The sequence below is a fragment of the Hypanus sabinus genome, chromosome 2 (genome assembly GCF_030144855.1).
Source record: "Hypanus sabinus isolate sHypSab1 chromosome 2, sHypSab1.hap1, whole genome shotgun sequence".
NCBI classification, from domain to species: Eukaryota; Metazoa; Chordata; class Chondrichthyes; order Myliobatiformes; family Dasyatidae; genus Hypanus; species Hypanus sabinus.
Genome location: NC_082707.1, coordinates 35,829,355 through 35,841,710, shown reverse-complemented (window position 1 = coordinate 35,841,710; position 12,356 = coordinate 35,829,355). Strand labels below are relative to the sequence as shown.

At 39.0% G+C, this 12,356-nt stretch overlaps 1 protein-coding gene across 4 annotated transcripts in view; it reads right to left on the bottom strand.

Annotated features, from left to right (window-relative positions):
• daw1 (dynein assembly factor with WDR repeat domains 1) overlaps positions 1-12,356 on the bottom strand; it is an 89,979-nt gene that overhangs the window by 43,665 nt on the left and 33,958 nt on the right. For all 4 annotated transcript variants that reach the window (XR_009506758.1, XR_009506759.1, XR_009506757.1 and 1 more), the window contains exons 8-10: positions 9,462-9,568; positions 7,424-7,526; positions 4,975-5,089 (exon numbers count right to left, since the gene is read on the bottom strand). Coding sequence is in view for 1 of the 4 variants with exons in the window: in XM_059944055.1 (XP_059800038.1) it covers positions 4,975-5,089; positions 7,424-7,526; positions 9,462-9,568 (325 nt within the window). In the remaining 3 variants the exon portion in view is untranslated. The remainder of the gene's footprint in view (positions 1-4,974; positions 5,090-7,423; positions 7,527-9,461; positions 9,569-12,356) is intronic.

Below are 12,356 nucleotides of genomic sequence, written 5' to 3'. Positions count from 1 at the left end.
CACATGACCGTGTGGGCTTCCTACGGGAGCTCTGGTTTCCTCCCACATTCTAAAGACATACAGGTTAGTAGGTTAATTGCTTATGCGGGTGTAACAGGATGGCACAGGCTCAATGGGCTGAAAGAGCCCAAGAGATTTTGTTTGTATCTCCAAACAAAAATTAAAAAATTAAACCCTATACAGTTATAGATTAAAAATTCTGAAACTTATCCTGTTGAATTTGCTGGCTGGTAATATCTTTACCACTAGCTCAAAATATGTGCACAGGGAGCATGAACCTGTTCTATCATGTCATAAGATCACAGCAGATGTGCAAATAAGACCATGCCCCACTTTCCTCAGCACCCCTGAAAACAGAGATCAATCTGAGCTTTCAATGTAAACAAGCAGCCAGCATCAACAGTTATCAGAAAGAATTTATCATCTTCTGACATTATTTTTGTTTGAGCAATTCTTTTATAACTTCATCCTTGAAAAGTTTGTAATTTTCAATAATAACATAGTGTCCTAAATAACCAGAAAACAGTTCAGCTAATTAATGAACATCAAGACAATCTTTATTTTATATTGAAACCCTTTAAATCAAATCATCCCTTAATTTCCTAGATGTGTAATCCCAGCAGGAATTAGAAAACCATTGTTTTCATCCTGACCCTGCTTAAAACCTGCCAGTTTGGATCAGGCTGCACAGAAAAGAATACAGTTTCAAAAATACGTATTCAGTATGCAAAACTGAAAAGGTGTTTTAACCCCAGCATTTAGCACATCTACATGGAGCACTGCTGCAGGGAAGTAGCACCATCATCAGAGACACTCAATGCCCAGGTTATTCACTCTTACTGCTGCCATCAGTAAAAAGGTACAGGAGCCTCAGGCCTCACACCACCAGATTCAAGAGCAGTTATTATCCTTCGACCATCAGGCTCTTGAACCAGTGGGATAACATCACTCAACTTCACTTGCATCATCACTGAATTGTTCCCACCATCTATCGTCTCACTTTCAAGAACCCTTTATCTCATGTTCTGGGTATTTATTGTTTATTTATTTATTTATATTACTTCCTTTTTCCTTTAAAATTTGCACAGTTTATTGTCTTTTCCACAACGAAAAGTATGTTCACTGTCCTTCATTGATTCTACTATGGTTCTTGAATTCACTGAGTATGCCCACAAGAAAGTGACTCACCAGGGCTGTATAGTATATGGTGACATATATTTACCTTGACAATAAATTTACTTTGAACTTTAAAACAATGTGGTATGCAGAGTTTGTACTTATTTTGGATTAGGTCCACCAGCTGTGAAATTCTATTGTGCACAAAACTGAAGTCATCATGCCTAGTAGACTAGGATTATACATCTTATACGCAAAAGGCCTTTTCTTCACTAATTCCTGCCATTATTAAAGCTTGTAACAGTATCACATTAAAAATTTTGATGGGAAATACGTGAAAATATTATGTTTCAGCGTGCACAAGGTTAAAATCACTTCAGCTCCAAAAAAGGGGTTCGTGAGCTATTCATTTGATTCCATTTAATGAAATGTTCTTATCAGCAGCCACTAAGAAAAAGCATGTTTAGTCCACAACAACATAAGAAATACAAGGCCATTCAATAAGATTATGGCTGATCTAGCCATAGATTCAGCCCAACCTATCCATTTTTTCCCATAATCTTTAATTCCCCTACTGTGTTTTAAATATAGTTAATGAGGTGGCCTCTACTGCTTTCCTGGGCAGAGAAGTCAATGGATTTTCTACTCTCTGGGAAAAGCAGCTCCTCCTCATCTCCACCCTAAATCTACTCCCAGAAATCTTGAAGCTATGTCCTCTTATCAATGAAAATAACTTTCCTGCCTCTATCTTACCTATCCCTTTCATAACTTAATATGTTTTTAAAAGACCCCCTCTCATTCCTCTGAATTCCAGGCAGTATAGTTCCAAGTGATTCAATACAGCCTCAAAGGCTAAATCCTCATCACCAGAATCAGCCTGGTGAAACTAAGCAACACATACAACACGCTGGAGGAACTCAGCAGGTCGGGAAACATCCATGGAAATGAACAGTCAACGTTTTGGGCCGAGACCCTTCATCAGGACTGAAGAGGGAGGGGACAGCAGTCCTATAAAGAAGGTGGAGGGAGGGTGGGAAGGAGAAGGCTGGTAGGTGACAGGTGAAAAACCAATAACAGGAAAGATCAAGGGGTGGGGAGGGGAAGAGGGAGGGGATAGGCAGGAATGGTGAAGAAGGAATGTAAGGGGAAAGCACTATGGGTAGTAGAAAGAGGTGGAACCATGAAGGTGGCGAAAGGCAGCTAGAGGAGGAGGCAGAGGGAAACTGGGATGGGGGAAGGGAGGGGGAGGGAATTACCGGAAGTTGGAGAATTCAATGATCATGTCGAGGGGCTGGAGGCTACCCAGACAGTATATGAGGTGTTGCTCCTCCAACCTGAGTTTGGCCTCATCATGGCAGTAAAGGAGGCCATGTATGGACATATCCAAATAGGAATGTGAAGCAGAGTTGAAGTGGGTAGCAACGGCCCCCCAATCTGCATTGGGTCTCACCAATGTAGAGAAGGCAGCACCAGGAGCTTGTTGCTTTGACCCCAGCATCTGCAGAGTGTTTTGTGTTTAGCCTGGTGAACTTGTTCTGCCACGTCTCCAAAGCTAGTACCATATATATTTTCTCCAATAAGAAGACCAGAACTGCCCACAGTAATCTCGGTGCAGCCTCACTAATACTCTACACAGTTGCATCATAACCTTCCTTCTCTTAAATTCAAACTCTCTGACAATGAAAGCCAACATTCCATTTGCCTTCTTGATAACTTGTTGCATCTTCAAATCAACATTTTTGTAATTCATGCACAAGCATTCCCAAGTCCCTCTACACAACAGCATGCTACAATCTTTCAACATTTAAATAATAGTCTGATACTGTAATTTTCCTTGAAAAGTGGATGACCTCACATTTACCATCATTGTATTCCTTCTACCAGACCCCTTGCCATTCACTTAGCCTATCTATATCTTTCTCTCTAGACACTCAGCATCCTCTGCACAATTTGCTTTTCTATTCAATTTAACATCATGAGCAAACGTAGATAGGGTCCCTGCTTCCAAATTATTAATGTATATTGTGAACAATTGCAGGCCTAGCAAAAACCCCTGTAGCAGTCTGTTCACCACTGACTGCTTACTGATTAAATCACCCATTTATCTCAACTCTCTGCTTTCCATTGGTTAACCAATTCTCTATCCAAGCTAATATATTATTCCCAATGCTCTGCATCTTTCAAAGACGTTTTGGGTCAAGACCCTTCAGCAAGATGCTGCCTGGCCTGCATACTTCCTCCAGCATTTTGTGTGTTGCTTGGATTTCCAGCATCTGCAGATTTTCTCTTGCCTATGCATCTTTATCTTATGGATAAGTCTTTTATGCAGCACCTCATCAAAAGCTTTCTGGAAATCCAAGTATATAGCATCCACCTGTTCCCCTCTATTCACTGTGTTCATTATATCCTCAAAGAAATGCAGTGAGTTTGTCAAGCAAACTGTCCTTCCTGAATCCATGCTGTGTCTGCCTGATAGAACCACTTCTATTTAGATGTCTCATTATTTATTCCTTTGTGATAATTTCAAGCATTTTCCTAGCTGCAGATGGTAAGCTAACTGGCCTATGGTTACCTGCTTTTTGCCTACAATTTTTTAAAAACTGCGGTGTGATATTTGCTGTAAGCCAACCCGCTGGGGCCTGCCTAAGAGGCAAGAGAATTTTCTTAAATTATCATTATTGCCCGTACTATAACTTCTGTCATTTCCTCAGTACCATCAGGTACTGAATTCCAACACAAAATAGTTGCCCAAAACTTCTGACATTTCTGCATTACCCAATATTAATTCCCCTTTCTTATCTTCCAAAGGAGCTAAGTTCACTTTAGCCATCCTTTTCCACTTTATATAATGATGAAAACTTTTACTCTCTGTTCTTATATTTTGTGTAATTTTCTTTCATAATATATTCTCCCTGGGCTTTCTCCATCATTACTGTCCTTGCTTTTAAATGGAATATACTTTTATTTTGAATGCTGTAAAATATCTCTTTGAAGGTCTTCCACCGTTCCTCAATTATCCCACCATATAGCCTATGCTCCCAGTCTATGCTTGGCTACTCTTGGATGGATTCTGTGAAGTCTTCACAAGACTGCCTCAACCTACTTGATTCATCTAATCTTTGTGCAAGTTAAAGCCCCATGATAGCAGTCATTATTCTTACATACATTAGATATTTTTTGATTTATTGCCTGTGCCTCTGTAATATTATTTGGTGACCTATAGACTGCTCCCACCAGATTTTTTTCTCTTTTTACTATTCCTAATCTCTACCAAGATGGATTCAACATTCTGCTCTTGGATCTTATATTACCTCTCACTATCTCCCTGATCTCACTCTTATGTAAGAGTGTTACCCTACCTCCCTTACCTTCCTGCCTATCCTTTTGCATTACCCCGTATGCTTTCTAAAATACTTTTCTGCATTTCTTTAGTAAAATAACCTCTTACTCGCTGATTCCACATAAACTCACTATGTTGAAGTACTAATGATGTAAAATCATTAATGTAAACTAACAGCAAGTTATATCTGGAAGAATCAAAGGATGCGTCATCACACATTGATTCTGCTCATTGACTAAGGGTCAACTCAGTACAACAGAACCTCTTGAAGTTATATCAATCATATGATTAATGAATGTCCTGAGGCATATGTTAAAATCTTTGTAAGGGAGAGATTAATTCAAATGTAATAAAAGAATGTTTTCAACAGCTGCTATTATAATAATTGAGTATACTTCAGAGCATTTTTATTAAAAGTGGGGGAAATCATATCAGCATATAAACATGAGGACATGTAGCAGGGATGGAAAAGGCACTGTACACAAATAGGCCCTTTTATGGACTGCTAGTAAACCTACCATCAGCCGATGCAGTTGCTATAAGCTGTCCTGTGTAATCAAAGCAAACATCAAGTACTTCATCTTCATGCCCAGACAAAGTTGCTACGCACTTCCCATTAACTGCATCCCACATCTGGAATGTAATCAATTTAAGTAAGTCAAATTAATTCATTTTTAAAGATTTCTTTACTGAAATAAAGGCAAAATGACACTTAAGAAAACACAGTAACAGGAAGCTATCAGAGATAATTGGGTAAATAAGCTCTCATGCTAGTTGAGATAAATGTAAATGAGTTCAAGTTTACAGGGGCAGGAAAATAAGCAAGTCTGTAGATGTGTGAGAATGTCAGTAAAAGATGAGCTGAGACAGGTATGCAGGTGGGCGATATTATGGAGATGGATGAAGAGAATCTTGGTAATGAGAGAATATATGTAGTTCAATCATCAAGGTCATGGCAGATGATGGCAGAATATAGTATTACTGGTAAGACTCTTGGCAGTGTGGAGGATCAGAGGGATCTTGGGGTCCAAGTCCATTGGATACTCAAAGCAGCTACGCAGGTTGATTCTGTCATTGAGAAGACATACGGCACATTAGCCTTCATCAACCGTAGGATTGAGTTTAAGAGCCAAGAGGTAATGTTACAGCTATATGGGACCTTAATCAGACTCCCCTTGGGAGTACTGTGCTCAGTTCTAGGCACCTCACTACAGGAAGGATGTGGAAACTATAGAAAGGGTTCAGAGGAGATTTACAAGCATGTTGCCTGGATTGGGGAGCATGCCTTATGAGAATAGGTTGAGTGAACTCGGCCTTTTCTCCTTAGAGCAGTGGAGGATGAGAGGTGACCGATTAGAGGTGTATAAGATGATGCAAGGCATTGATCATGTGGATAGTCAGAGGCTTTTTCACAGGGCTGAAATGGCTGGCATGAGAGGGCACAGTTTTAAGGTGTGTGGAAGTAGTTACAGAGGAGATGCCAGGGGTGTTTTTTTTACGCAGAGAGTAAAAAAATGGAATGGGCTGCTGGCAGCGCTGGTGGAGGTGGAAATGATAGGGTCTTTTAAGAGACTCCTGGATAGGTACGTGGAGCTTAGAAAAATAGAGGGCCATGGATAATCCCTAGGTAATTTCTAAAATAAGTACATGTTCGGCATTGTGGGCACTGTATTGTGCGGTAGGTTTTCTATGTTTCTATGCTTCTATCTCATTTGAGAAAGAGTCACTAACAAAAGAATAGAATTGGTTTGAGAACCAAAGTCAAGTATTTATTATAATGTATTTATAATTGGGAAATAATATCTGCTTATTCATTGGTAAATATAGGTGAAGCAGTGTCATAAATATGACTATATGGAGGATCCACAATAGGTAGCACTGAAGTGGAGCTGGAGATGTGTTTTCAAATAAGATGCGGAAACTAAATTGTGGAATTGTCTGTTCATTACCTTGTCTAAATACAAGTTTAAATATTAAAATAGTAAAATCTCAATAGCAAGAATATTCCTACCAATGTCTTATTAAATGACTTGCTTTGCAACTTCTGCCCTTTACAGGCTAGAAAAAAAATCATCACCCTATTAGACAACAGGAGTCAAAAATTAAGACATTGGCAATGCTTGCATTTCTCAAAATTATATATCTCGACTTCCACCTTCAATTTCATTTCTTAATTTTAAAATTGAGGCCAGATGAGATATAAATAAAAGCAAGCAATGTAATAAAAAGCTATCTTCCAGAACAGCAGTGACAAATAATGTTAATATTGAGTTACAGATGGCCCCCGTTTTTTGAACGTTCGCTTTACGACAACTTGCTGTTACGAAAGACCTACATTAGTACCTGTTTTCGCTAATCAAAGAGAATTTTCATTTTACAAAAAAAAGACGCCCGCTTTATACGTGTGTTCACCCCGAGAAAGACTACCATGACCGTGAAGTCTTGTGCGGGCAGTTGTGTGTGCATGTGTGTACGTGCGTATGTATGTACGTGCATACGCATGTATGTACGTATGCGTGTATGTGTGTAGGCGTGTACGTGCACATGCGTGTACATGCCGATTTTTTTCCTCCAAATCAATTTTGGCTCATTGTCTTCCAGATACTGGTAAGTGAAACTACACCATACCTACAATATTTCTACTTTATACAGGCTGTATATTTATCATATCATTCCTGCTTTTACTACATGTACGTGTTATTTTAGGTTTTATGTGTTATTTGGTAGGTTATTTTTGGTGTCTGGGAACACTTAAAAATTTTTCCCATAAAAATAAATGGTAATTGCTTCTTCACTTTACAACATTTCAGCTTACAAACAGTTTCATAGGAACACTCTACCTTTGGATAGAGGGGGAAACCTATATTTCACTTTGAAACTCTGGTCTGATTGAAGCCTGCATTTCCAGTTATTTAAAGGCTGCAGAAATTTATACAGTATGATGGCATAATTTAGTGTAAAACTCACTCTGCAAGTTTTGTCCATTGATCCAGTAGCAATGAGTGAACAGTCCCAATTAAACTGTGCACTGCTGATCTCTCCTCGATGCCCAATCAGGGTATGCATTCTCCTAATGCAAAACAAAATTAAAAATACTTAAAAATCAGAAATAACAAGTTCATATTTCCAACTATAATGCAAACAAAGTTTATTTTCCAACTGCTCCTACGTTTGGAATTGAGAATGAAGTACAAATAAGAGTTCATACTCTTCCATTTCTAGGTATATGAAGAAAATCCAGAATATTGAGTAGAAATTATTTCTCACTTATACAGCCCCTGACTGGTGCAAGCATCACTCTTTAACCAGATGCCTGCTACAGGATTATTTAGAAGCGGCATGAATTTATCTGCGTATTTTCAGTCAGTTCAAGCAGTCTGACACCTTCCAGGTAGGCTCTGCTCATCATCCTTCCTCCTGAGAGCCTAGGTTCTAGAGCACCAACCCCTCTATTCACACTTATCCCAACTCTTAAGCCTAATTCTCTCTCTGATCAATTTTCATGAATCTTCTCTAATATCCACACATGATTATCTCTCAGCACCTGTGATTCATTCTCTCTACACAACAACTTCCATCTGTAATATTGCATCTTCAACCCAAAAGCCACTGCTGTATTTACTTACTTCACTTTACCCCCTTCTCAATAGAAGGAATTCAAGCACAATGAGGTCTTTGTGTGAGATTTGGTATATAAGGCTTCTTCTAATGTATACAACACTTTGAGCCTTATGCACATGGAACAATGGTTGTACAGAACATCACACGCATCTGACAAGGGACCTACCATACTAAACCACTTTCATATATGTTTAAAAGTGTTTTAAAATCTCCAAGGCTATGATTTGAACAGTTCATTTCTTGTTAAGAAACAAAGAACATACAGTTACAGTGTTTTTTCATAGCTTTGCAACATTTTTCCGAAAGTGATGAAGTTTTAAGAATATTAGGGGAGGTAAGAAATGATTCTTGTAAATAACAGGTTAAAATTAAGTGCCAGCTTGTGTGTGTGCTCTGTTCTGTGAAAGTGTGCAGAGTCGGTCCTTGGCTAAGGAATCTGCCTTCAGCCTGATTAGATTAACAACTCACAGCTGTCCCTTTGGGAATGACATGGGGGCTGAATTCACACAGGTTGCATAATCGTGCCTTACGATTTCACATCACTGATCTAAGTTCCCTTGTTTGTTTAGAGAGAACACACTGATAAGGCAAGTATCTGTCTGTAATTAAAACCTTGATTTAGTGGACTCTCTTAATTAAGTTTTGCTCTGACTTGGCGGAAATATCTGTTGAAACTGAGTGCTCTTTGTCTGTTCAGTTCTATAAATTGCCATGTTTCTGAGTGTTACACAGAAGCTCATCATGAGCCGCCAGAGAGAGAGAGAGAGAGAGAGAGAGAGAGAGAGAGAGAGAGAGAGAGAGAGAGAGAGAAATTCTGGCTCTTTGATGTTCAGCTCCGAGTTCCTCGCCGGCTGAGCTAAAACAAATAAACTGGTGAAAAGGATAAAGTAAAGAACTGTGTGGTGTGATTATTGGTCTGGCAAATTTAAATTTACAAAAGCATTGAAGTTTAGTCATCGCTGGAATATAGAAAAGACAGCAAATAATGTATAGATATATAAAGCCATGTTATATTTGATAAATCCTACTCTTTACACAACTGGAATACTGTGAATGCTGTATAGGCACTCATTGTATTTTTCCAGAGCTACTTGAAGAAATTTCAAATATCAATCCACATATTGTTACAAAGAAAGTAGCAAAAAGAATAAAATGATCAAAAGAAGAAAAATATTAAGTGAGAAAAGCAGAGATAAATGGAATGTGAACATTATTATGTTATTGGGTATGTGCTGAACAACATCTTCCCCTATATTTTATAATATTTTGCATCTTTGTACAAATTAAACTGAGAATGCTCAAACTTGCATGGATCTTCCAAAGGATATTTAAAATCACATCATTAACAATTGTGCTGAACCATTAAGCAAAGTAACTTACACACCTGCCAGATCCCACATCCCACACAGAAACTGTATGGTCAAAGGAGCCTGTGATAATCTTATCTCCTGTTGTATTAAATGACAAAGAAATGATTTCAGCTGAATGACCCTGAAAAAAAGAAATAAAGTCATCAGAAAGGGACAACCTGAAATTAAGCCGTTAGTTGTTCACTTAAGTGAAGTTTAGTCCAAAGAAGAGAAGGAAGCATCAGCAGCGCCATACGAACATAACATACAGATATTTGATTTAGGAATAAGAATAGGTCATTCTGTCCCTCAAGATTATTCCACCACTTAGCAAGAACCAAATTGAACTACAAATTGAAACCCCTGTCCATCTGTGGCAACACTTTATCTTGTCTTTCAACAATAATCTGTTTACCTCTGTCTTAAGAAACATTCAGGAGCTCTACCTCCACCACTCTTTGAGGATGAGAGATTCAAATACCCTTAACCATTAGAAAAAAATGCATTTTCCCTCCATCTTAAATGGGTGATCCTTACTTTTTAGCAATGAGTTCCAGATTAGACCATAGGGGACATCATATCCATATCCGCTCTGTCAAGACCCATCAGTATGCTTCAGAAAAAGTCCCTTCTAGTCCTTGTAAACCCCAGCAAGTACAAGTATAGTCTTTACAACCATTCCCTCTAATGAAACCCTTTATTCCAAATATTTGTCCATAAATCTTCTCTGAACTTCTTCCAACACACCTAATGCTCTATCTCACTGAAGCATAACTTCATATTTTCTATATTCAATTCCCCCTTAAAATAAAGAACACTTTTCTAATTACTTGTTGTAAATACAGATGAGGCTTTTGCAAAATAATCTCCAGAACATCTTCGAACCTTTGCATCTCAGACTTGTGTGATTTCTCATTATAAAACCATAAGACCATAAGAGACACAGCAGACTTAAGCCATTCGGCCCATCAAGTCTGATCTGCCATTTCATCATGGCTGATCCACGATCCTTCTCAACCTCATTCTTCTGCCTTCTCCCCATAACCTTTCACTCGCTGAGAAATCCTATCAACTTCCCCTTTAAATATACCCTCCACAGTTGCATGTGGCAACAAATACCACAGATTCACCACACTCTAGCTAAAAATATTCCTCCTCATCTCCATTCTTAATGGATGTTCCTCTACTCCAGGGGTCCCTACCTTTTTATGCCGTGAACCCCTACCATTAACCACTATGAGAACCCCTGCTCTATTCGGAGGCTGTGCCCTCTGAGTGAGAACTCCCCCACATCCCCTCCACATCCGCTACCTAGGCCTTTCAATGTTCGATAGGTTTCAATGAGATCCCATAGCCATCAAATACTCTTCATTCTCTTTCATTCCCAGAATCAGTCTTGCAACCATCTCCAATATCAGCACATCCATTCTTAGATAAGGGGCCCAAAACTGCTCACAATACTTAAGTGAGTCCTCATCAATGCCTCATAAAGCCTCAGCATTATATCCTTGTTTTTATATTCTAGACTCTAGAAATGAATGCTGACATTGCATTTGCCTTCATCGCCACCTGCGAGTTAACCTTTAGGGAATCCGTCACATGGACTCCCAAGTCCTTTTGCACCTCGGATTTTTTAATTTTCTGCCCATTTAAAAAATAGACTACGCTTTTGTTCCTTCTGCCAAAGTGCATGACCACACACTTTGTAACATCGTATTCCATCTGCCACTTCTTTGCCCTTTCACCTAATCAGTCCAAGTCCTTCTGCAGCCTTCTTACTTCCTCAACCCTAACTGCCCCTCTTCTTCACATCATCCACAAACCTGGCCACAAAGCCATCAAATCATTAACATATAATGTAAAAAGAAGCAGTCTGAACACAGACCCCTGCAGAATACAACTAGTCACAGGCAGCCAACCAGAAAAAGCTTCCTTTATTTCCATTCTTTATCTCCTGCCAATCAGCCAATCATCTATCCATGCCACTATCTTTCTTGTAATATCTAGGTTCCTCAAACCTACTGATGCACCATCAATAACTCACTCTGAGATGTAAAAGCAAGGTATCGGCTTTTAATGACTGGAAGAAGGAGCAAGCAGTGAGTGACCACTATACTTCATCCTGGAGACTGAGAGGCCAGGCTCAGACCTCCATCACCTTTATACAGGGGTCTGTGGGAGGAGCCACAGGGGCAGTCAGCAGGGGGCGTGTCCAGACAGGTATATGTAGTTCACCACACCTACCTTGCCAGTCAGTATGACCATGGGTGATCTATACTAGGTTCAGTTCTTCTTATGCCATGTTCTCCATAACACTCAATTCCTCAATCTTTCAATTACTCATGTATCTCCACTGTAAATATTATATATCTTCACTAAAAACATGTTGATGCTACTAGAAAGAATGCAATACAGCAGCTATATTTCATTAGGAGTTTGAGGAGATTGGGTTTGTCTACCTAAGACACTCAAAAACTTCTACAGATGTACCATGGAAAGCATTCCAATTGTCTACATTATCATCTGGTATGAGGGAGCAACTGCACAAGACATCTTCAAGGAGCTGTGCCTCAGGAAGGCAGTTTCCATCATTAAGGACATCCACCATCCAGGACATGCCCTCTTCTCACTGTTACCATTAGGTAGGAGGTGCAGAAGCCTGAAGGCTCACACTCAGCGATTCAGGAACAGCTTCTTCCCTCTGCCATCCAATTTCTAAATGGACACTGAGCCCATGAACAGCATCTCACTACTTATTATTTCTGTTTTTGCACTACTTATTTAACTATTTAATTTATATATATATATATATATATATATATATATATAGATATATAGATATATATATATATACACATGGTGTAATTCAGTTTTTTTGTATGTATTTTATTGTACTGCTGCCAAAAAGTTAAGAAATTTCATGACGTGTG